Here is a 22189-nt window from a genome sequence, read left to right as displayed (position 1 = left end):
TAAATTTCAGAGAAATGAAATCTGTCTTGCCAGCTTGTCAACATACTCAACTGAATACTGTTCTCTTTGCTACCTCTGTTAGTACAGGGACTTAGTGATCCAGATCATTCTGGGTTGAGTTTCAGATTTTTTTGATAGAAACATAGAAAACCTACAGCACAATACAGGCCCTTCAGCTCACAAAGTTGAGCCGAACATGCCTCTACCTTTGAAATTAGTAGGCTTACCTATAGCCCTCTGTTTTACTAAGCTCCATGTACCTATCTAAAAGCCTCTTAAAAGACCCTATTGTATCTGTCTCCACCACTGTTGGCACGCACTCGCCACTCTCTGAGTAAAGAAACGTACACCTGACATCACCTCTGTGCCTGTGTCCTCTTGTGGCAAGCATTTCAGCCCTGGAAAAAAGCCTCTGACTATCCACACGATCAATGCCTCTCATCATCTTGTACACCTCTATCAGGTCACCTCTCATCCTTCTTCACTCCAAGGAGAAAAGGCTGAGTTCACTGAACCAATAAGGTGTAATCTTATTTTACATCTAACTAATTTTGGTACTAAAATTATTTCCAACAACATATTATCACTTTATTAGACTAATAGCTCTACTCTGAATTCACTTTATTTTATTAATTTTATTTGGAAATACTGTACAGCATAGAATGGGCCCTTCTGGCCCTTCAAGCCATGCTGTCAACAACTTACCTATTTCAGGGGTCGCCAACCTTTTTTGCACTGCGGACCGGTTTAATATTGACAATATTCTTGCGAACCGGCCGACGGGAGGTTGGGGGGGTGTTAATCAAGACCAGAATATAGGTGATAAGTCAATTATAAGTCACTTATAAGTGGCTAATATACTCAATCTCGTTTCTAAAAGGGTTTATCTAACAGATTTAATATTAAACACACAACACATATTTTCCTCGCATGAATATAGTGATAAGTCAATTATAACTCACTTATAAGTCAAAAGCATCATAACATTTTAAGTAACATTTGGATATTAAATACACAGCACATATTTTCCTCCTATGAACATATAAAATCATTGCAACACACCAGTGAGAGGACAAGATAAGGGCCGGAGGTCCCTGTACTGGGCTGCGGAGGTCGCAGAGAGAGCAACCGACCAAGCAAGGAGTGTGACAGGGCGCATGCCCACCCTCCTTGTAGGTAGGTAGAATCTATCGGCCGGTAGAAGTTTAGCTCGAGGGATGACTTCCAGTAGATTGCAGCGAGGTAGCTGCTCTGCTACTTATGAAACTCTGAGCCCAAATTAGGTCGTCTGCGAATACTTTAGCACTGGGTTCCCCACCAACATTCAGTGCACTAAACAGGTTTAGAGGTGGCGCCCATCTGTCCGCGCTCCAGGCCAGTAGCAATGGCACTTCTCGCCGGCTGCCCAATTACCCGAGACCAACCAGTGATCCCTGGCGCAAGGGTATCACTGTGCTTAGGCGACTGATGACCTCGTGTGGGTAATGACCTCGTGTGCGTTCTAGTTCAACAGTGAGTGTAATGGAATGAGGAAAGGTGTAGCTGACTCATATCATTTCATATCACCAAATCATATTGTTTCCTCGTGGCCCGGTACCAGTCCGCAGCCGGGTGTTTGGGGACCACTGACCTGTTTAATACTAGCCTAATCACAGGACAATTTATAATGACCAATTAACCTGCTAACTGGTACATCTTTGGGCTATGGGATGAAACTGGAACGCCTGAGGAAAACCCATGCATTCCACAGGGAGAACATATAAACTCCTTACAGAACTCTCTGGGTGTGAACTCTGACCCCAAGCTGTATTCGCATCATGCTAGCTGTTACACCGCCGTGGCACGATAGCACTATGTGAATTATTGAAGAATTATAGAAAGCATTCGAACAAATGTTTGCAATGAAGCAATGAAATGAGTAAAAATTGTAGACTAAGTGTTTTCTGCTTTACAAGATTTTCTTTATTTTCTCTGTAGTCTGATGTTTGGGCCCTTGGTTGTTGTGCATTTGAAATGGCAACATTGAAACATGCCTTTAATGCCAAGGACATGAATTCATTGGTTTTCAAGATTATTGAAGGAAAGGTAATGTGTGTTTTGTGACATTTTCTCTTTTCTGTTAACTTAATATAGCATTTTAACCAGTTTACCTGTGCTGTGATCCAAATTGAAAGTCCACTATCAACTTTATAGAGGTATCAAGGAATTGGTAATAAATTTAAAATCAAGAAACTACAGATGTTAGTAATCTAAAATAAAAACATAGAAACATAGAAAAATCTGCCGAACATGTCCCTACCTTAGAAATTACTGGAGTTATCCATAGCCTTCTATTTTCTAAGCTCCATGTACCTATCCAAAAGTCTCTTAAAAGACTCTATCGTATCCACCTCCACCACAGTTGCCGGCAGCCCATTCCATGCATTCAGCATTCTCTGTGTAAAAAAAAAAAAACAACAACTTACCCCTGACATCTCCTCTATACCTACTCCCAAGCACCTTAAACCTGTGTCCTCTTGTGGCAACATTTCAGCTCTGGGAAAAAGCCTCTGACTATCCACACGATCAATGCCTCTCATCATGTTATACACCTCTATCAGGTCACTTCTCATTCTCCGTCACTCCAAGGAGAAAAGGCTGAGTTCACTCAACCTGCTTTCATAAGGCAAACTCCGCAATCCAGGCAACATCCTTGTAAATCTCCTCTGCACCCTTTCTATGGTTTCCACATCCTTCCTGTAATGAGGCAACCAGAACTGAGCACAGTACTCCAAGTGGGGTCTGACCAGGGTCCTATATAGCTGCAACATTACCTCTCGGCTCTTAAACTCAATCCCACGATTGATGAAGGTCAATACACCATATGCCTTCTTAACCACAGAGTCGACCTGCGTAGCAGCTTTGAGTGTCCTATGGACTCAGATCCCAAGATCCCTCTGATCCTCCATACTGCCAAGAGTCTTACAATTAATACTATATTCTGCCTGATAAAGACAGATAATACGGGAAACAATCAATCAATTAGTCAAAATCTGTGAAAGTGATATAGAATAAGTTAGCTTTAAGTTGCAGAGAGGGTGTTGAACAGATGGCTAAGATGAAGGGATCTCTGTTGGAATGAAACCAAAGTTAACCAGTAATCCTAATGTCTACAAAGTAGCCTGGTTGATAGATTAATGAAAGAAGTTAGAGAGAAAAGAAATAAAGGAGCATATTAAAGCTGTAAGATGCAGGTCAGAGTTGTTTATAAAAGCAGTTTGGATAATATTGTGGAGAGAAAAAATTTAACTTAATATTACTGATGAATAACTTCATAGTAAATTCCAGTTCTAATGAAAAAGTGAGTTACCTGAAATTGTTGAATTCAATATTGAGATATGAAGGTTTCAACATGTCCAAACCAAAGATGTTCTTCAGCACTACATTAGGCCTTCTTGGAACAGTGTAAGAATGATAGTGGAATGGAGGATTCAAGCAACAGGACGTGGAAGCCCAACAGAAGTCTTCTATAAAGTGGTCACCCAATCTGTGTTAGATATTTCCACTGTGGAAAAAAAACATATGATGAGCACTAAGTGGTGGATTGTAAGAAATGCAAGTGAATCATTGCTTCACCAAGAGGAACCAGTTGATCCCTGAATGCTGGGCAGGGATGAAGCAAAAGATCATCTATAAGGACAATGAATTGTTTACTAGTAGATCACACATCCTGAGAATTAATTAAAAGATCATTAAAGAGACAAATTCTTCCTATGTAATCATTGAGTATTATTATGGACAAGCATCATGACACAAATGAAAAGGCATAATTTTGTATTCTCTATAAGCAATGGAAAAATAATTTGAGTTATTACTAATTATTTGATTAATAGAGATATGCAATTTTTATTCCTGAGTGATCTGTTTTCCAGTAGTTTACTTCAGGTCAGTTCCTGTAGATGTACCAGAAAATAAAACTTGTGATTCGCAAATAATTTATCAAATTTGAGAGACAAAATTTTGATTTAGAGATTATACATTCTTCCGGTTGAAGAGAAGATTAAAAAATCTATGTATTATTCCTTTGAATTATGTTGGTGATAAATAATTAATTATAAGTATTAATGCAAAAAGGCATAATGTTTGTTGGACTGCATTTTCACTCTGATTTTCTTATCTTAAACAACAGATTGTGTGCACATATACATTCATTAGTATAGTTCAGGACTTTATGGAGACAAATACAAGATTCGATATGTAGTGCTATATGGACATTTTCAAACAAGCTTAAATAATGTTTTCCTTTTAATTACTGTGCTCCATGTATCAGGGCAGTATTGTAAAGAAATGTAATTGACAATGGAATTCCAAAGAGGTAGTTAAATACATTGAGTCCTTCTAATCTCTCTTAATAATTTTGCTGGCGTGGTTGCAATGCCTGCATCATTGCATTTCTTTCTTTTTTACTTTATTCATAGAAAATATATTTGTCCTAAATCCCCAAACATAATATGTAAGATATAGATTATAATTTATGAGCTCATGTAGAAACAAAAGAATACAGTGGTGCTAGAAAGTTTGTGAACTCTTTAGAATTTTCTCTATTTCTGCATAAATATGACCTAAAATGTGATCAGATCTTCACATGAGTCCTAAAACTAGACAAAGAGAACCCAATTGAATAAATAATACAAAAAACATTATACTTTTTTCATTTATTTATTGAGAAAAATGATCCAATATTACATGTATTTGTCAGAAAAAGTATGTGAACCTTTGCTTTCAGTAACTAGTGTGATTCCCGTGTACAGCTTTAGCCTCAGCCAAACGTTTCTGGGACTGTTGATCAGTCCTTCACATTGGCTAGGAGGAATTTTAGGCCATTCCTCCTTACAAAACTGCTTCAACTCTGGAATGTTGGTGGGCTTCCTTGCACGAACTGCTTGCTTCAAGTCTTTCCACAACATTTCTATAGGATTAAGGTCAGTTCTTTGCCTCTGCCGTTCTAAAACATGAAATTTCTTCTGCTTTAACCATTCTTTGGTAGACTGACTTGTGTCTTTAGGGTCATTGTCTTGCTGCATGACCCACTTTCTCATGAGCTTCTGTTCACTGACCGATAACCTGACATTTTCCTGTAGAATTTGCTGTACTATTCAGAATTCATAGTTTCATCAATTCTGGCACGCTGTCCTGGTTCTGAGGTAGCAATGCGGGTCCAAACCATGACACTGACAACACCATGTTTTATAGATGGGATGAGGTTCTTATCCTGGAATGCAGTGTTTGCTTTTCGCCAAACGTCACGCTTCTCATTTAAGCCAAGAAGTTCTATTTTGGACTCACCTTTCCACAGAACATTCTTCCAATACCCTCTGGCTTACCCACATGGTCTTTAGCAAACTTTAGATGACAGCAGTGTTCTTCTTGGAGAGTAGTGGCTTTCTCCTTGCAATCATGCCATTCTCACCATTGTTTTTCAGTGTTTGCCTGATGGTAGACTCATGAACATTGACAGCCAATGCAAGAGGGGCCTGTAGCTCTTTAGATGTTACCCTGGGCCTCTTTGTGACCTCCTGGAGTATTACATGCCTTGTTCTTGGAGTGATTTCTGTTGGTCAACCACTCCTGGGGACAGTAACAACCATGTTGAATTTCCTCTATTTGTACACCATCTGCCTGACTGTGGATTGGTGGAGCCCAAACTCTTGGTTTTGTATCCTTTTCTGGCCTGTGAGCATCAACAACTTTTTTTCTGAGGTCCTTAGAAATCGCCTTTGATTAAGGGATGGCACACTTCCAAAATCCTGTGTGGTGAAGATCAGACTTTGATAGTGAAGTCCAAGGTTACATTCTTTAAATAGGGGCTCCGATTGTCATCCTGTTGATTAAAACACCTGACTCTAATTTCCCCTTCAAAACAAGCTGACAATCCTAGACGTTCACATACTTTTCTAAACAAATACATGTAATATTGGACCATTTTTCTCAAATTAATGAACAAGTATAATGTTTTTTGTGTTATTTATTTAATTGGGTTCTCTTTAATCTAGTTTTAGGACTTACATGAAGATCTGATCGCATTTTAGGTAATATTTATGTGGAAATAGAGAAAATTCTAAAGTGTTCAGAAACCTCCTAGCACCACTGTACATGGATGGGAGAAGTATGGAAAGCAGTGGTCTGTGTGAAGGTCGATGGGACTAGGCATGGATTAGATGATTCTGTGCTGTAGTGTTTCCACGGTGTTTGCATTTTACTGAGCTTTCTAATTTTAAATATTATAGGCCATAATAAAATGAGAAATCGCATGTAATCTTTTGTACCAAAGCACTCTGAAATTTCAGTGGAAGTAATATACACTCAGTAATCACTTTATTAGGTACAGAAGGTACCAAATAAAGAGGTCAGTCGGTATATTTTGCAGCCCATCCATTTCAAGACTTGAAGTTTTGTGTATTCAGAGAAGCTCATCTGCACACCACAATGGGAACATATGGTTATTTAAATTACCGTTGCCTTCCTGTCAGCTTGAAGCAGTCTGGCTATTCTCTCCCGACCTATCTCATTAATAAAACATTTTCGTCCACAGAACTGCCACTCACTGGATGTTTTTGTTTCTCCCACCATTCTCTGTAAGCTTTAGAGACTGTCATGTGTGAAAATCTCAGGAAATCAGCAGACTCTGAGATCCTCAAATCTCCCGGTTTGGCACAGTCAGAGTCATTTGGATCATATTTCTTCCCCATTCTGATGTTTGGTCTAAGCAACATTTGAACCTCAACCATGTCTGCATGCTTTTATGCATTGAGTTGCTGCCATGTGATTGGCTGATTTGATATTTGCATTAATGAGCAGGTATACAGGCCATTCAACTGTTGTAGTAACCCTTGACTTCTATCTCTTAAACCTTTGGGTCATTTTGCATCTTTGGAAGTTATTTGTTAAAGATCTGTGAAGAAAGTGAGTGACTCACCTATATAAGAGTATTTCTTGTGGATATATCGGGTCTCTAACGATTTAATCACATAACTTGCATTATAGTTAAGTAATCTTTGACGAAAATACATGTTTGACAAAAATGAATAAATCTACAAAATGAGCAATGGTGCTTGAAAGATTTTCAGCCAAACATTTTTGATTTTAAGTGGTATATCAACAATTGCATGATACTGATTTCTTTATATTATTCATGTTATTGTGTAGCTACCACCAATACCAAAGGAATACAGTCAGCAGCTGGGCCAGTTGATAAGTAGCATGTTGAGCAGAAGACCTGAGGAGCGACCAGATGTCAAAGCCATTCTCAGAAAGTCATACATAAGGAGCCACATTGCCTTGTTCCTGGAGGCTACAAAAGCGTATGTATATGTGATAAATTATTTAAAATGAAATAAATTACACAAATACATTTTCATTATTAAGTTAACAAGCCTGGGGCAAAGGTTATTGTTTCAGTCTAGATATTCAACCAGCGGTATGCTCCTAATATGATTTGTAGACTCAGTACAAAACCTTGATGTTCAACCAGTGTGCAGTACCAATAAACAAAGTTAATGAATTGTGAATTATGTGACCATATAGTAAAATGTTATCCCTTCCTCTATCCCCTAATGGCTGCCATTATCACCTTCCTTACTTGTTCTAACACTGGTAACCTTTGTGTTCCCACTTAACACTCCAGCAGTTCTCTCCAATCGTGCCTTCCGTGCCACCCCACGTGGTTCTATCTGATCTTTTTGTCTGCCTTTAGCTTCCAACACCTGATTCTACCTGTCATTCTTCACCACTCTGTGGTCCACCAATCACCTGCTGGCCTCTGCCTCAGTTCCAGCTTTCCTCTCCACTTTTAGTCCTGTTGCAGAGACTCAACCTGAAATGTCATCTGCCATCCCCTCCTACCCAACAGATGATGCTCAGGTACTGAGTTCCCCCACCTGTTCGGTTGTTGCAGTTAGGATATCAATTTGCAAAAAAATAGTCGTCTAGTACCATGCTATGCATAGATTGAATACTGTCAATTCCTATTAATCACAATATATTCATATACCAGAGAAAGCCTGATCTCTGGTTTCAGTTATGAAGAACAGTCACCAAGTAAACTGAAATGGGAAATGGAAAATGTTAGCCTGGAATATTTAGCCAGAGTTTTGAGGATGAGTAATCCTGATGTTAAGAAATTCTTTTTGTCAACGTGATCCATTAAAATGATCATCAATAAATTTTCAGATGGAGTGGCAAAAATTAAAACTTGGGAAGCATTTAATAATCAGTCAGATAATAAAGTGGGGTTATTGCAGTCATGGTGTGGATGAACTTGTATAGGACCATTAACGATTCACTTCAAAAATGTTTGCATATGATTGTTACTATTGAACTGTTACTGATATTATTTGAAACTGTTTCCATATATTTTGTAGGAAAGCTATAAAATCTCGTAAGAAGGCAGCTGTCCCCATTTTAACAAAGTGTGAATCTAGAATTACTTTGCAGGACTTGGATCCCTCCCGGAGATTTATAAAGGTCAGAATTTTAAGTCAGTACTGTGTGGTGCTTTAGTGAAGATTTAGTGTATTTTTCAGTTAAATATTTCAGTAATTAGGCCAATTGTCCTGTATAATCTATGTGTTATCTGCAAAATTATTTTTCATTCATTTGATTATATGTTTTTTCTTCCTATTATTTCCATACCTTATTTTTATTTTAAGGGTATGTTGTACTATCACATCTTTCTGTTTGGCAGTCATTTATTAATCCCTCCCACTCACTAAGTAAAAATATGCTGGTACCAGACCACCAGGTCTTTGTCAATGTTGGTCTACATTGGAATCCTGAGGGAAAAATAAAATAACTTGGCATAGCAAAGAGCAAATAGAATTTAACAGAATGGGAATTGAGTCAGTGTCCCTGAGAATTTCCTGTTGGTGGATGTACAAGTTTGCATCATTGCAGTATATACTATGAATGATTGAGACAAAAATGCTTCTCCAGCACTTAGAGTAACACGGACAGGTGTTCCACACAAAATTAAAACCAAATTGAGTAATATACTGCTGCTATAACAACAAGAACAAATCAAGGTCCAAGAGCTCCATACCGAACAGCACCTTCACCACATATACTCCAGCAATTTAAAAAGAAAACTGACCACCTTCTCTAAAAGGCAACTCATCAACTTCTCCTGCCATATTACTGAGACCATGGGACTGAAAAAGTGAAAATATAGATCAAATGGAAAGTTGAGCAGAGTTTTAGCAGATGGAATTTAATCCTAACAAGTGTGATGGACTTTGTGTAACCTTAAAGAATTATGTTTCTTGTTCATGTTCCAGAAGGAAGAAAATGAATCAAAGAAAACAAAACCAAATTATATCAGCTACACCAATCAACCAGAAGAGAACTCTTCAAACATTTCCCACCAAGCCTTGAATAGCTCCAGTGGCTCCCTAGCTACAATAAGCAAGGTACACATTGATGATATAGTAGGACTTGAAAGAAGAAACTCCAATCCTGGCAAAGTGATCTTTAATGAACCTGCACTACATTTTAAAAACTGCGTTAATGCAGAATCTAAGGTACTTGTTGCCGGTGCTCAGGCTGATGACATTGAAAGACGTAATGGTGTAATGGTGGAACGGAAAGTTGAAAAGTCTCGTAACCAGATCTTAGATGAACTTTTGGACAGAAAGGACAATACCTTTAAACTGCTTCAGCCTATTTTTAAGGAAGAGCATTCACCTGAATTGCAGGTAAGAAATAGTTTATATTACAGAAAAGTTGCTGGTTTATTTTGTTGATGAAGTTGCATATACAAATGCATTTACAATTTTATTAATGAGCAGTAGGACATCAACATTTTGCAGCTAATTGTATTTTTAAAGGAGCCGTACTTATTAAATGCTATATAACAAAGTTGATTATAGATGTTGATGTTCCAGATAAATCAGCAAAGATTTTGAGATAACCACTGACCAGAAGAGCATAAGACATAGGAGCAGAATTAGGCCATTCCGCCCACCAAGTCTGCACCACCATTCCATCGTGGCTGATTTGTTATCCTTCTCCACCCCATTCTTCTGCCTTCTTCCAATAACTTTTGACACTGATTAATTAAAGACCTGCACTTTAAATATACCCAATGACTTGACCTGCACAGCTGTCTGTGGCATTGAATACCACAGATTCTCCATTTTCTGCCTAAAGAAATTTCTCCTGATCTCTATTTAAATGGATTCCCCATAATTCTGAGGCTGTGCCCTCTGGTCTTAGACTCCTCCACTATAGGAAAAATTCTCTCCACCCACCCTATCCAGGCATTTCAATTTTTGATAGGTTTCAATGAGATTCTCCCGCATTTTTCTAAATTCCAACAAGTAAAGGCCCAGAGCCATCAAACACTCCTCTCATGTTAACCCTGTCATTTCTGAGAAAATTCTCATTAACCTCCTTTGAACCCTCTCCAGTTTCACTACATTCTTTCTTACATAAGGGGCCCAAAGCTGCTCACATATTTCAAGTGAAGACCCGCCTGTGCCTTTATGAAGCTTTGATATTATGCCCTTGCTTTTATATTCTAGTCTTCTCAAAATGAATACTAACATTGTATTTGCCTTCTTTATCACTGACTCTACTTGCAAGTTGACCTTTAGGGTATCCTGCACAAAGACTCACAAGTCCTTCTGCACCTCTGATTTTTGAATTTTCTCCCTATTTAGAAAACAGAAAAAACCGTTATACCTCCTGCCAAAGTGCATGACCATGCACTTCACTATACTATATTCCATCTGCCACTTCTTTGCCCATTCTTCTAATCTGTTTAAGTCCTTAAGCAGCCTCTCTACTTTCTCAACACTACCTCTTTTAGAACCCTGGGGTGTAGTCCATCTGGTCCAGGTTACTTATTTGCCTTCAAACTTAACGGCTCACCAAGCACCTTCTCCTTAGTAATAGCAATGACACTCACTTTTACCCCCAACACTCTTCCATTTCTGGCATTCTGCTAGTGTCTTCCACATTGAAGACTGACACAAAATACTTATTCAGTTCATCCATCCTTTCTTTGTCCCCCATTATGACCTCTCCAGCATCATTTTCCAGGGGTCCAACGTCTACTCTAGTCTTTCTTTTACTCTTTATATATATCTTAACACCTTTATACTATTGTCTAGCTTATCTTGATATTTCATCTTTTCTCATTTTTAGTTGCCTTTTGTTGGTTTTTAAAAAGCTCTTTAAATCCTCTACCTTTCCACTAATTTTTGCTATATTATATGCACCCTTTTTGGCTTTTATGCTGTCTTTGATTTCCCTTGTCAGCCATGGTCGCCTCATCCTCCTTTTCAAATACTTTATCTTTGGGATGTATCTTTCCTGCACCTTCGGAATTTCCCCTGGAATCACCAGCCATTGCTGTTCTGCCATCATCCCTGCTGGTGCCCCCTTCTAATCAACTTTGGCCAGCTCCTCTCTCATACCTCTGTACATCAGTCCAGAATTGCAGTTCCCCTAGCGGGGTCAACCACAAGCTGCACTAAAAAGCTGTCTCATAGACATTTAACAAATTCTTTCTTGGAATCCAAAATCAGCACCAACCTGATTTTCCCAATCTACCTGCATATTGAAATCCCCCACAGTTATCACAACATTGCCCTTTTTACGTGCCTTTTTCTATCTCCCGTTGTAATTTGTAGCCCACATCCTGGCTACTATTTAGAGGTCTGTATATAACTCCCATCAGGGTCTTCTTACCCTTGAAGTTCTTTAGCTATCTATGAGGATTCTACATCTTCCGATTCTACGTCACCTCTTTCTAAGAATTTGATTTCATTTTTTTTACCAACAGAGCCACACTTACCCCTCTGCCTATCTGTGTGTCTTTTCTATGCAAAATGTTTCTTTGGATGTTAAGCTTCTAATTGATGTTTCAACCACAACTCCACTGAGGTGCCCAGAACATCGTACCTGCATATCTCTAACTACACTACAAGATCATCGACTTTATTTAGTATACTGTATGTTTCTGTATTCTTTGCCCTATTATCTGCCTCTCCTTCCTCACAGTCTCACTACACACTGTATCTAGTTGTATACCAACTACCCTATTCTCAGCTCTATCACTCTGCTTCCCATCCCCCTGCCAAATTAGTTTAAACCTTCCCCAACAGCTCTGGCAAACCTGCCACAAAGATATTGGTCCCCAGAAGGTATCTGAAACCTTGTTCCCTGCACTGATTGTTCAGCTACACATTCATCTGTCACATCATCCTATCCTTACCCTCATCGGCATGGGCAGCAATCCAGAGATTACTACCCTGGAGCTTCTACTTTTCAGCCTTCTGCCTAGTTCCCTATATTCTCTCTTCTCTTTTTTCCAACCCATGTTGTTAGTACCAACATGTACCACATCTTCCGGCTGTTCACTCTCCCCCTTTTAGAATGCTGTGGACCCAATCTGAGACATCCCTGACCCTGGCACCTGACCATCTTTCAGGTGTCACTTTCATTGGAAGCTGCAGGCAGACATGCGGCCTGCTCAGGGCGGACCTTCCAGGGACGGTCTGATGTCATGTCTGCCCCGCTGGATGCAGGGACCCATGGGAGGGGTGATTTAAGTGCGCGACTCAGTAATCAGTGAATCAGTAAAGCCATTCCGAGTTCAGCTCTCTCTGCCTCCGTGTGTTCCTTTCATAGCGCTTTGCGTGCCCCTACAATACTTATTATTGAGGGAACAGCCACTAGGGTACTCTGCACTGGCTGCCTATTCCCTTTTGCTCTCCTTACAGTCATTCAGGTACTTGCCTTCTGCAACTAAGGGTGTCTTCCTCCCTGTAGCTCCTATCTATTACTTCCTTATGAGCCAAAGATCATCAACATATGGCTCCAGTTCCTTAATGTGGTCTCTAAGGAGCTGCAGCTCTCTGCACTTTGTGCAGGTGTAGTTTCAGGTAAACTGGAGGTCTCTCAGAGTTCCCACATCTCACACAAAGAAAATACCACTACCTCCGGACCCACTCTCATTGCACTAGGTATGCACTAACTGGGGGAAAAACTTAACAGAAACTTACTTAGAACCTCCACTTGTGCTTGCCCAAGCCTTTTGAGCAAAAGCTGGACCACATAACACTGCCCCACTCACACAATGGCCACTTTGCTTACACCTCCTTTCTTTTTATTGGCTTCCATGCTGATTGTAGCTCACCAAAAAAGAACCCAAGCTCTTTTCAGGCCTCTTGCTGAATCACAAACAAACGACTTCGTGCACTGTTTGCAGCTGGCTGAAAAGCACCAAGCTCTTTTTAAACCTCGCGCTGTGTCACCTGCAAACGGCCTCTCCCACTGATTGCAGCCCATAGAAAAAGCTCCAAATAATTTTTGCAAGTAAATAAGTTTGCATTGATTGTGGCCACAGAAGGGTAGGGTAGACACAATTGAAGGGCTTGTTTAACATTTTAAGGGGAATGCAACTTCTTTAATACAAAATTAAATCTATTGCTACTTTCAGTGGGAAAACACCTTAATATCTAGATTATGTTTGGCTAATTTCATTCTGTAATAATTTCTGATAACCAGATGCATCACAAATAAAAGTACTTGTGGACAGGCAACGTGATTTCCAATAGAATAATGCTGTACCTTGATTAAAGTGAATATGGCAATGTTGTTGTGAAGACATCAAAGAACCTGAGATTATAGTGGCTATCAGGGTATAGTAGGACATAATTAGATGGTATTTTTATCGTTCTGTTATAGGTGAATTTTGATTCTACAGAAAAACTTCTACAGCCGTTTGAAGCAATTAAAATAACAGTGAGTATTCAGAAACTTGTGCGTTTAAATACAAATGAATCTGATTTGAAGTATGCTACCTTTTTAGTTGAATACACTGATTTTTGGTAGAAGATATTTCATATAGCTGCATAAAATACACAGCAAAACAGGATTTTTGTCAATTGCTCCATGGTGAATGATGCTTCTTTAAGCTTCCTCCCAGTCTCTTTCTAATCTTGGCAATGTTGTGATCCAAAAGTTTAATTTGCAGTGTGTTATTTTCAGACTAATAACATGCATTGTAATTCATGTAAAAACTGGATATCAATTCAGAATTATCCAGTCATCCAGTCATTTAATGTTTGCTTCATATAGTAATTCAGATCAAATAAGATTAATAGAGCAAAATATTAAAAAGTCAACCACGCTTTTTCAGTTAGAAGTAGGGTTACAACAGCAAGGTATCAGAAATGTTTGTCAAAGATTCAGAGAATCAGCATATTAACCCTAAAGAACATATGAGATAAAAGCAAGAATCAGTCAGTCAGCCATAAGCCAGCTCTGCCAATCAACATGGCTCATCTTTTACCTCTGTCAGTGAATTATTTTGTATGCAATCAATCATTGAGCCTCCATTATCAATAATTGTGTGTCCAGGTAGAGTCAATCTGGAAAAGTGTGAAATGATTCATTTTGGAAGGTCAAACTTGAAGGCAGAGTACAGGGTTAATAGGATCAGAATCAGGTTTATTATCGCTGGCATCTGTCCTGAAATTTGTTAACTTAGCAGCAGTTCAATGCAATATATAATATAGAAGGAAGAGTAAAATAAATAAAAATCAATTATAGTATATCTATATTGAATACATTAAAATATATAATTAATATATATTATTATTGGCAACCAGCTGTGATCTGATGCTTAATCCCTCGTGGAATGTAGCATGGAAGAGGCCATTTTGCCTTGCATTGACGCCCCACACCACCACAAACATCGGGCCAGATGCAAGGAGGTGCAAAGGATATATTCTCCCCTTTGAGTGAACAGCATACAGTATATAGAAATTTGACCACTTGTGGTTAAAAATATATGCATTCACATGCTTTCTTAATGTGTTTTATGATGATTGAAGAGATCTCTACCCCTGCTGGTCCTTGTCCTGTGTTCATATCTGTTGGCAAGAATTTTAAAGAGAGCCTCAGCTAAGTGTGTTTTAAATACAAGAGTTGTTTTAGATTGGTTATTTGTATACAAAAACATATATTTTAAATGCTTTTATATATTTCAAAGGAAATTAATATATATTATTATTCATGGTTTCAGTGTCCCTTTAAGAATTGGATGGGAGAGGGGAAGAAGCTATTCCTGAATCACTGAGTGTATGCCTTCAGGCTTCTGCATCTCCTAGTTGATGTAACAATGAGAAAAGGGCATGCCCTGGGTGCTGGAGGTCCTTAATACAGTCCTGGGTACTTTGTAAGCTAGTACCTAAGATGGAGTCAACTATATTTATGTTATGACCCTCTGCAGCTTCTTTCGGTCTTGTGCAGTAGCCCCCCCCCCCCCCCCCAATACCAGATGCAGCCTGTCAGAATGCTTTCCACTGTACATCTGTAGAAGTTTTTGAGTGTATTGGTTGACATACCAAATCCCTTCAAACTCCCAATGAAGTATAGTCGCTGTCTTGCCTTCATTTTAACTGCATTGATATGGTGGGACCAGGTTAAATCCTCAGAGATCTTGATACCCACAAACTTGAAACTGCTCATGCTCTCTACTTCTGATCCCTCTATGAGGATTGGTATGTGTTCTTTTGTCTTACCCTTCCTGAAGTCCACAATCAGCTCTTTTGTCTTAGTAACATTGAGTGCAAGGTTGTTGCTGCGACACCACTCCACTAGTTGGTATATCTCATTCCTGTATGCCCTCTTGTCTCCATCTGAGATTCTACCAACAACAGTTGTATCATCAGCAAATTTATAGATGGTATTTGAGCTATACCCAGACAATCATGGGTATAGTGTTATGAGTGCTGAACAGACCTGATGGAAATGAAGTCCAGAGTTAAACCCCCCCCCCCCCCCTTTGGGAACTATGCTGCTAATGAGAGAGAGAGAGAGAGAGAGAGAGAGAGAGAGATGAAGAACAGAGGTAGAGACATCTGCTACATATAAAAGGGAGAGAGAGAGAGAGACAGTTGATGTATGTATTTTGGCTCTTCACTGATTATTTACCTTTCACTGCAAGGACGTTTTTTTGCTCGTTAACATTCCTGAGGAGACAGCAGGAGTGGCCTAGTTTGATGGACATAGACATGTGGAGTTGATGAATGGCGGATACCCCGTCCATGGGGATAAAAGACAGGTCTGGGGAGACACCCCTCAGACGCACCAGTGGACACTGAAAGAGTGTTGTGCACCCACAGGAAGGTGGGGGCTTCGAGGACCGAATCAGGAGATCGGTCATAAAGCTCACAGTGTGACGGCAGAGCCAGTGGGGACTTGTGTGTGTGTCCACTCATGCCAGAGTGAGGAGTCCACCATGGAAGAACGGTCTAGCTGAGAACGGAGAGGTCATAACCGAATGACCACAATGATACGACGGAATAAGAAGACAACAGAAGGTTTGCTGGCTGCAGCTGCTCAATCTCTTGCTCTCTCTCTCTCTCTCTCTCTCTCTCTCTCTCTCTCTCTCTCTCTCTCTCTCTCTCTCTCTCCAACATTGCAACACAACAACCAACTACCTCAGCACGAACTCACGAATTGAACTGCTTTATATTCCTCTATGACAATTCATTTACCCTTAGACATTGATAGAGCTTGTTTCTTATTATTGATTATTATTCCTACACTTCTATGTTTATTATTGCTAACCTGTGTTATATGTATATTGGCATTTTTGATACTGTATTGTGTAGTTTACTAATAAACACCTTTAGTTACAGTACCACCAGACTCCAATGGATTCTTCCTTTTCTGCTGGTCTATTAACCCAGTTACGGGGTACATAACAATAGAAAGAGTAGAGCAGTGGGCTAAGCACACACCTTTCATTGACAGTGTTGATTGTTAGTTTTAATACCCTAATGATGGTATTAAATTCTGAACTATAATCAATGAACAGCATCCTGACATAGATACTTGTATCGTCCAGGTGGTCTAAGGCAGTGTGAAGAGCCATGGAGATTGCATCTGCCGTTGACTTATTGTGGCGATAAGCAAATTGCAATGGGTCCAGGTCCTTGCTGAGGCAGGATTTCAGTCGAGTCATGACCAACCTCTCAAAGCATTTCATCACTCTAGATGAATTAATCTACTGGGCAATAATCATTAAGGCAGTTCACATTATTCTTCTTAGGCACTGGTATAATAGTTGCCTTTTTGAAGCAAGTGGGAACTTCCACCCATAGCAGTGAGAGGTTTTAAATGTCCTTGAATACTCCCGCCAGCTGGTTAGCACAAGTTTTCAGAGCCTTACCAGGTACTCTGTCAGGGCCTTCCAGCTTGCAAGGGTTCACCCTCTTTAAAGATGGCCTTACATTGGCTTCTGAGATGGAGATTACAGGGTCACCGGGTGCAGCAGGGATCTTGACAGCTGCGGATATATTCTCCCTTTGAAAGTGGGCATAGAAGGCGTTGAGCTCACCTGGTTGTGAAGCATCACTGCCATTCATGCTATTGGGTTTTGCTTTGTAGGAAGTGATATCTTGCAAACCCTGCCAGAGTTGGCATGTATCTGATGTCGCCTCTAACCTCGTTCGAGATTGTCTTTTTGCCCTTGAATGCCATAGTAGACAATATAACTCATGGTTCATCCATATCTTTTGGTTTGGGAATGTACAGTAAGAATTTGTAGGCACACACTCATCCACACAGGTTTTAATGAAGTCAGTAACAACTGCAGCATACTCATCCAGATTAGAAGATGAATCCCTGAATACAGTCCAGTCCACCAATACAAAACAGTCCTGTAGGCACTCCTGTGCTTCCCTTGTCCAAACCTTCTTGGTCCTCACTACTGGTGCTGCAGTCTTCAGTCTCTGCCTATACTCAGGGAATAGAAGTACAGCAAGGTGATCAGACTACCTGAAGTCAAGGCATAGAATAGGACAGTAGTCATTCTTGATGGTGGTATAACAATGTTCTAGTGTGTTGTTCCCTCTGATACTGCAAGTAATCTGTTGATGGTATTTGTTTAGTGATTTTTTTCAGACTGGTGAAGTTGTTAGGATGCGCTGTTTTGTGCATGTTGATCCCATTGCTCAGTTCATTGAAAGCCTGATTGACATTGGCCTAAGGTGGAATGCATACTGCTACCAAAATGATAGATAGATAGATAGATAGATAGATACTTTATTCATCCCCATGGGGAAATTCAACTTTTTTCCAATGTCCCATACACTTGTTGTAGCAAAACTAATTACATACAATACTTAACTCAGTAAAAAATATGATATGCATCTAAATCACTATCTCAAAAAGCATTAATAATAGCTTTTAAAAAGTTCTTAAGTCCTGGTGGTAGAATTGTAAAGCCTAATGGCATTGGGGAGTATTGACCTCTTCATCCTGTCTGAGGAGCATTGCATCGATAGTAACCTGTCGCTGAAACTGCTTCTCTGTCTCTGGATGGTGCTATGTAGAGGATGTTCAGAGTTATCCATAATTGACCGTAGCCTACTCAGCGCCCTTCGCTCAGCTACCGATGTTAAACTCTCCAGTACTTTGCCCACGACAGAGCCCGCCTTCCTTACCAGCTTATTAAGACGTGAGGCGTCCCTCTTCTTAATGCTTCCTCCCCAACACGCCACCACAAAGAAGAGGGCGCTCTCCACAACTGACCTATAGAACATCTTCAGCATCTCACTACAGACATTGAATGACGCCAACCTTCTAAGGAAGTACAGTCGACTCTGTGCCTTCCTGCACAAGGCATCACAGAAATCTCCCATGGTAGGAAATGGACAGCACTCAATTGCAAGATATTCCAGGTCTGATGAGCAGAATTGGGACAGGACTAATATATTTGTGCACAAAGAGGAGATGATCATGAGGCATACTCCTTCACCTCTGCTTTTGAGAGACAGTATAGATCTATCCTGATGGTGTATGCTAAACCCGTTGATCTTAATCGCTACATCCGGTACGGCAGGGGTTAACCAGGATTCCATGAAACAAAGGACACACATGGTCTTAATGTCCCTCTGATTCTGCACCCTAGATCTAAGATCATCGATTTTATTCATCAGAGACTGCACGTTTGCCAGAAGGAAACCTCAATCTTGTCTACTTCTGTAGATCCCACAAAGTTGTTCAAATGGATAGGGTGGTTAAGAAGGGGTATAGTGTGTTGGATTAAGTTCAAGAGCTGCTAGTTAATGTTGCAACTCTATAAAACTCTGGTTCGACCACACTTGGAGTATTGTGTTCAGTTCTGGTTGCCTCATAAGAAGGATGTGGAAATTTTAGAGAGCATGCTGAAGGGAGTTATTAAAAGTGCTTCCTGGATTAAAGAGCATGTTGATGAAGAAAGATTGAGTGAGCTGGGGCTTTTCTCTAGCTCTGGAGCGAAGGAAGTTGAGAGGTGACTTGATAGATGTGTGTAAGATGATAGCCAGTGCCTTTTTCACAGGGTTGAAATTTGAGAGGACATAATTTTAAGGTAATTGGAAGAAAAATTGGCTTGTCAGAGGGAGGTTCTTTACATAGAGAGTAGGGAGTGTGTGGAATGTTCTGCCCAGGGGTTGTGGTAGAGGCAGATACATTCGGAACATTGAAGAGAGTCGTAGGCACGTGGATGAAAGAAAAATAGCAGGCAGAGTGGGAGAGAAGGGTTAAATTGATTTTGGAGTAGGTTAAAAGATCAGCACAACATCAAGGGCTAAAGGGCCCGGACTGTGCTGTACTGTGCAGTGTTCTATGTTCTATATTATTACCTACTCTTTAGATGCTAATAAATACACATGGACTAAACTTTGGGTTATTTTATTGAATTTTTCTACAGTGTATATCTTTGTTAACCTAAGGTATGTCTTTCTATATTCTCCAAAATGGATTGGTGTTCTAAAAACATGAATAAGAAATATTGATGTTTTAAAACAGGGGTCGGCAACCTTTTTGCCTCTGTGGGTCGGATCACATATTAATGAGCAGACAGTGGGCCAGATAAATGCTGTAAAAAAACTTGAAATATGGGAATTATCTTTTTAAATACATCTAGTTATGTTTTACCTCATTTGTGCTTAAGATTGCTACCCGTTTTAAAATCATTAATAAGAAATCGGGGTGGCATGGTAGGGCAACACTTTACAGAACAGGCAGCCCGGCTTCAATTCCCCCTGCTGCCTGTAAGGGGGATGTTCTCCCCATGACTGCTTGGGTTTCCTCCAGGTGCTCCTGTTTCCTCCCACAGTCCAAAGACGTATTGATTGGTAGGTTAACCTGTCTTTGTAAATAGTCTGGTGATTAGGCTCAGATTAAATTGGGGGATTGTTGGGCAGTGGGGCTCAAAGAACCAAAAGGGCATATTCCGCACTGTATAAATAAATAAATAACCAGCGGATATATTAGAACTCAGAAAAACTGCAAAACAATGAATTATTTTGTATTTGTTCATTAGCACCTGTAGGCATTGATATGTTGGAATTGTCATTTCATGTGAATGATGTACTTTAATGTGACATTTTCAGGTTCAAGATCAACTGAATCCTTTGGTAATCTTGTTCATTGCAGGCATTCTATTGATCCATATTCGGATTCACTTATTTACATGAATGTTGAAACATACACAGTAATTTGTCATTTGCGTTAACAACTAACACAACCTAAGGATGTGCTGTGGTCAGCTGTTGTTACACATTCAGACACCAATATGGCATGTCAGCAGAACAACACACAACAAAACAAAACAAAGCAAGCAACAGAAAAACAATAACAAAATATGCCTCTTCCTTCTGAAGAAGTGTCTCAGCCCAAAACGTTGGCTGTTTATTCCTTTCCATAGATGCTGCCTGACCTGCTGAGTTTCTCCAGCATTTTGTGTATGTTGCTCTTTCTTCCCTTCCATGAGGGTCTTCAGCGGACTCACAGGCAATGAGCCTCCAACCTCCCCAGTGAACTCTCAGAATCATACATTTAGGGTTTCAGCCGTCAGGCTTCGATTTCCAGACTTTCAACTGACTATCGTGCTTCAGTCTTCCGTATCGACGCCCAGACCAGCCATGATGGATCCCCAAACTGCAGGACTTGAAAACTGGACTCATCAATGAAAGAGATCCTGAACTGGGTCTAACCATCTTCAGCTGCTTCATCAATGACCTTCCTTCCACTGTATGCTTTTTAAACTCTGTGAGTGCCTCTGCCTCCACCACCTCCTTAAGCAGTGCCTTCCAAATTGTAACAAAACCGTATAAGAAAAAAATGCCTTGTTATCACCACAGATTATTCAGATTTACACAATGCAGAACTATCAGATACTTGCTTCTTGATATATGTAGGAAATAACAAAAGCTATTATTCAAAATAGAATAATTCTAAATATATTTTTTCATACCATAGCAGACTAGAAATTCTCCAGCATTTGAAAGGTTTTTGTTATAGTTGTGGAGGATGCTTCAGCAGAAACTGGTGGCTTGTAAGCTTGTATGTCACACTATTCGGGGCTTTATTGCAGGATTTTGTAAACTGAGCACAGCCAATTTGATTGAATCTTTACTGTGTTCCAGTTATACCCTATTAAAAACTGGTTTCCATCTTCTGAGTACCAGCATAATTTTGTTTGCAATTTAGGAGGACTCTTCGGAGAATGTCAAAAAACCAATTGAAGAAAACCCTATACCTTTCTCACCACATTGTTCCTCATCTGAGCCCTCAGTTTCACGGCAGTACAGGCAGAACAACAATGAACTCCTGAAGAAGACAGAAAAGGTTAGTGAATAAATATTAGTAAATTTGACAATATTTAATTTGTCTACCTCAAAATAATTGTCTGTGTTCATCTCTAGCTATGTTATTACATTTATCATTTCTTCATGAATAAATGATGACATGTTGTTCAGGAAACAGGTTTTACTCTGACGAGAAACATATACAAACCAAAATAACCTAGACTATATTTTTCTTATACCTAAAATAATATTTTATAGAAACATAGAAAACCTATAACACAATACAGGCCCTTCAGCCCACAATGCTGTGCCGAACATGTATTTACTTTAGAAATTACCTAGGGTTACCCATAGCCCTCTATTTTTCTAAGCTCCATGTACCAATCCAGGAGCCTCTTAAAATACCTATTTCATATGGTTATAAAACCTTTAACACTGTGTTAATCTGTTTCAGGGAAAAGCTACCAGCCTGAGGCAAATGCCTTTTTCTCCATACAATATAACTGAAATTCATGAAAAGAAACAGTACAATTCTGATAAAATGTTTTGTACAGCTT

At 39.6% G+C, this 22189-nt stretch overlaps 1 protein-coding gene across 3 annotated transcripts in view; it reads left to right on the top strand.

The window, feature by feature from the left end:
* Positions 1-22189, top strand: part of nek4 (NIMA-related kinase 4) — a 63529-nt gene that overhangs the window by 14464 nt on the left and 26876 nt on the right. For all 3 annotated transcript variants that reach the window (XM_073072719.1, XM_073072717.1, XM_073072718.1), the window contains 6 exons: positions 1978-2085; positions 7186-7340; positions 8400-8502; positions 9312-9728; positions 13729-13785; positions 21535-21672. In XM_073072719.1, coding sequence (XP_072928820.1) covers positions 1978-2085; positions 7186-7340; positions 8400-8502; positions 9312-9728; positions 13729-13785; positions 21535-21672 — 978 coding nt within the window. The remainder of the gene's footprint in view (positions 1-1977; positions 2086-7185; positions 7341-8399; positions 8503-9311; positions 9729-13728; positions 13786-21534; positions 21673-22189) is intronic.

This window comes from Hemitrygon akajei, chromosome 19 (genome assembly GCF_048418815.1).
Source record: "Hemitrygon akajei chromosome 19, sHemAka1.3, whole genome shotgun sequence".
Taxonomy (NCBI): domain Eukaryota; kingdom Metazoa; phylum Chordata; class Chondrichthyes; order Myliobatiformes; family Dasyatidae; genus Hemitrygon; species Hemitrygon akajei.
The sequence above is the reverse complement of the archived record's forward strand: the minus strand, read 5'-3'. Positions and strand labels throughout refer to the sequence as shown.